Source organism: Tupaia chinensis, unplaced genomic scaffold, assembly GCF_000334495.1.
Source record: "Tupaia chinensis unplaced genomic scaffold, TupChi_1.0 Scaffold000561_1, whole genome shotgun sequence".
Lineage (NCBI taxonomy): Eukaryota > Metazoa > Chordata > Mammalia > Scandentia > Tupaiidae > Tupaia > Tupaia belangeri.
Genome location: NW_006160074.1, coordinates 3,259,421 through 3,263,177, shown reverse-complemented (window position 1 = coordinate 3,263,177; position 3,757 = coordinate 3,259,421). Strand labels below are relative to the sequence as shown.

Here is a 3,757-nt window from a genome sequence, read left to right as displayed (position 1 = left end):
ACAGGGCAGGTCAAATAACTGTTCCTTCAAATGAGGCTTTTCTGGGAAGCTGCCAGAAGAAGTCAAATAATAATATGAGTGCTTTGGGTTGGGACTTTCTGAGGTGCTCCAAACTGTTCTGCCCCCGAGTAGCTGCACAGCCCTAGGTTTTCACCGTTGCCATGGTTATGAGATGGCTGGTTTTGAAGGTTACTGTGAAGCTAGGAGAAGGAGGGTGGGAGCAAGGCAAGTTTAATTTCCAGAAAGCTCACTGATCGTACTGGGAGTCAGCAGCTTTTCTTTAAGTGGTCTTGGCAAGCTGTCAGGTTAATTTGTGGTTTTGAAAGAATTGTTTTTTTGACAATTTTTGTCAGTATTGTTCTTGCTTTTATTGAGGATTGGCTTTTCAAAGGTACTTGACCGTTCCAAAGTCTCACCCAAGATAATTGGATTTTAAAAGAGGCTGCTTCTTACCCAAATGATTCTGTAGTTGATGGAATTTCTAGTAGCTTAGCCAGTGAGATTAAAATATTCCCGTTAGGATATATTAAAAGGGGAATATTTATGGAATATTAAATATTAAAAATCTGCAAGTTTCCTAAAATCCCCCAAGTTCTTTTTGAGGTGCTCAAAAATTTTGATGCTTATCCTTATTGCAGGTGATGCAGTTGAAACTTCATATAGTTGCTTTGATTGCCCAGAAGGGAAATTTTTCCAAAACTTCAGCTCAGGTTGTCTTAGATGGCCTTGTAGACAAGATTGGAGACGTGAAATGTGGGAACAATGCAAAAGAAGCTATGACTGCGATAGCCGAGGCTTGTATGTTGCCATGGACGGCTGAACAGGTCAGTGACGCCGCTCTCTCAGGTTCTCCCCGTTTGTTCCCAGGTTTTAATCTAAGTTTCATAAGTTAGACTTTAATGCTTATCTTCAGTAAAATTCTTTTCTGATGCTGCCTTTTTATTTTTATCGTAGCCAGTGGTGTTCTGTATGAGAAGTTTTCTCTTGAGACATTATAATCCACAGTGATCACTAATGCCAGGCTGTGAGCAATCCGGGATGGCTCTACTACTACTGTCACTTCATGTTATTGTGTAGATCAAATAAATTTTTCTTAAGGCATTCTTGAAGTTGTTTGAGCATCAAAAGACCATGCTTACCTCATGTCCGCTCTAATATCATGGTAGATTTCTAGAAATCTACAAGAAGAAGCACAGATTCCTTGTTCTTTTCCCTGCTCTAGGTGATGTCAATGGCTTTCTCACAAAAGAATCCCAAGAACCAGTCAGAAACTCTGAATTGGCTATCCAATGCCATAAAAGAATTTGGCTTTTCTGGGTAAGTCAGAAAGAAATCAAGTAGAAAATAATTCAGTGTTTTGCCAATCTATATTTGGTGATTTTTTTCTGTGGTAGCCATTTCTGCTTATTTCTGAAGCACGCTAGCTGGGGTTTTCTAAACTTGTGTAAAAGAAAAACCACTTTTGTTCTCAGCAGTTTATATTGGCTTGTATTCCTACATCTTTTTTTGGTAATCTTTATTTTTTCAGTATTCTGTAGACTGACCTAGAGGTAAAAGAAAATGACTGAAATTTAAGTGTCAAAGAAGTTTTTACAATTAAATCCACAGTTGTATACATTTATCTTACTCACATGTCAGTTAAAAACTCACCAACTATTACAAAACAGGACAAATTACATCACGAAAGAACCAAAAAATAGCAAAGAATTTCATAAACAACATACCCAACTATGGAAACCATTGCCCTCTTGGTGTCTTCGCATCCTTCTCATCTGCGTACTTATGTACAGCACGCTGTTCCCACGGATGAACGCGCCCCGTACTTATTCTTCAGCGGCCCCTTCACGGCCTCTTCTGTCTGCTCCAGAGCTATTTCATGTAGCCATCCAAGCAAGCCAGGACCCCTCGAGAATCCACTCCAGAATTGAATTTTACCACAACTGGCCATCAGATGATTTGCTTCAAAAAGTCACTGGGGGTTTGCTTCCGCAGACTCAATTTAATAATCCTCGAAACTGGGCTCCAGAATCTATTCCTACATTTTGATATCCATTTTCCCTCGAGTGCTAATAGCCGTCCAACAAAAAAGCCAGTTTCAAGGATTTCTAGCCAATACATTCGGAAATTACTACCAATGATGACACTTGTTTAGAGACCAACAGTGTACCTTGGAGAATTAAATGCACCCAGAAGTCCACAGCAGAAGTGCTTGTTTCACCCTGTTTAAAGAACTGTTTTCAAATTTTATTTGTATATAGAAACAATTTGTTTTATTTAACAAAATTTTATAGACCACACTTTATTCTAGGCACTTTTATTTCATGAGAGATTTTTGCTGTAGGGCACGTGCACTAGCTGGAGAGACAGACAGAAAGTGAGAAATTACTTAAGCTTTCTGTGCCTCAGTGCCCTCTGCTGTACTATGGACACAACAGTACCTCACATAGGTTTTTATGAGACCCAGGGAATAGCAGATGCAACAGCTCTGTGGTTGGAGCACGTGTGAAGTATTTGTAAATAGCCAGGAGTGTTTCTCTGCAGGATGTAGCCAGAGCAGAATGAGAGTGCTAGGGAGCGGTAGGAGGTAAGAGGCCAACTTTACAGGACCTCAGAGTTTTGCTTAAGCTGAGAAACCATTAGAGGATTTTTGAGCAGACTCATAAAAGGATTATCTGACTATAGGAAGAGAGAACAGATAGTAAGGATCAAAGACAGGGATACTAATGAGCAGGGATCATCCTGTCAAGAAACTACAGTGTCTTGGGCATAGATTGTAAAGGGGCAGAGTTACGGCTCAAAATACGTTCTGAAAATAGAACTGAATGGGATAGTGGGTGTAAGAGAGTCAGGTCACAAGACCGGCAGTTAGCATAATGGCTATGTCGCTGGACTCCCATGTAGTCGACCGCGGTTCGCATCCCAGACCTGGTGGCTTAAAACACGCTGGGCGCGTGTGCGTGCGTGCCCAAGATCCCGAGAGGAGAGTGGAGGAGAAGGGATTGCGGCATGGCCATCCCCCATGGCGGGTGATTTCTCGCTTTCTGTCTCTCTTTCTCTCTGGCAAGCGCACGCGCCCTATAGCAAAAACCTCTCCAAAAAAAAAAAAAGAGAGAGTCAGGTCAGGGGTGACTATGAGGACCAACAAAGGCTTAACAACTGGAAGAACGATATGACTCCTTACGGAGGTAGAAAAACTGGGAGAAACAGGTTTGTGGGGGGGTGGGGCATTCGAGTTGGTTTGGCCATATTAGATACAGTATGTCTGCTAGACAGACAAAGGGAAATGTCATGGAGGCAGTGGATACGTGAGTCTGGAGTTTAGGAGCGAGTTTAAGACAGGTTTGGTTTTGTTTGCTACAGGGCACATGTGTTAACCTGAGAGAGAAAAAGATGAGGGAAGATGAGAAATCACCCCTGCAGGGGTAATGACCACACCACTGTCCCTTTTCCTCCCTTCTCCTCTTAGGATTTTGGCCACACACACGTGTCCTATGTGATTTTCAAGCTTCTGGATCTGGGACCCAAACCACTCAGTTGGCCATGTGGTATCAAGCTGCTTTACCCTCCACACCACTTGCTTATCCCAAGACAGATTTTAGGAGTCTTAATTGTATAATAAGATTATCAGCACATAGAGAATATTTAAGGCTTACTCTGAAGTGAGTATAGAAAGAGAGCATTTGAGAACTCTTCTAAAAAGAACCCAGTCCTGGAGTCAAGTGTTATCAATTTTTTTTTTTTATTTTTTTTATTTTTT

General features: G+C 41.4%; 1 protein-coding gene and 1 pseudogene across 3 annotated transcripts in view; one reads left to right on the top strand and one right to left on the bottom strand.

Annotated features, from left to right (window-relative positions):
- The window catches only part of CKAP5 (cytoskeleton associated protein 5), a 109,914-nt gene that overhangs the window by 49,991 nt on the left and 56,166 nt on the right, over positions 1-3,757 (top strand). For all 3 annotated transcript variants that reach the window (XM_006157791.3, XM_006157792.3, XM_027775413.1), the window contains exons 17-18: positions 639-824; positions 1,223-1,317. In XM_006157791.3, the coding sequence (XP_006157853.1) occupies positions 639-824; positions 1,223-1,317 (281 nt within the window). The remainder of the gene's footprint in view (positions 1-638; positions 825-1,222; positions 1,318-3,757) is intronic.
- Positions 1,645-2,118, bottom strand: LOC102487605 (U6 snRNA-associated Sm-like protein LSm6 pseudogene; annotated as a pseudogene).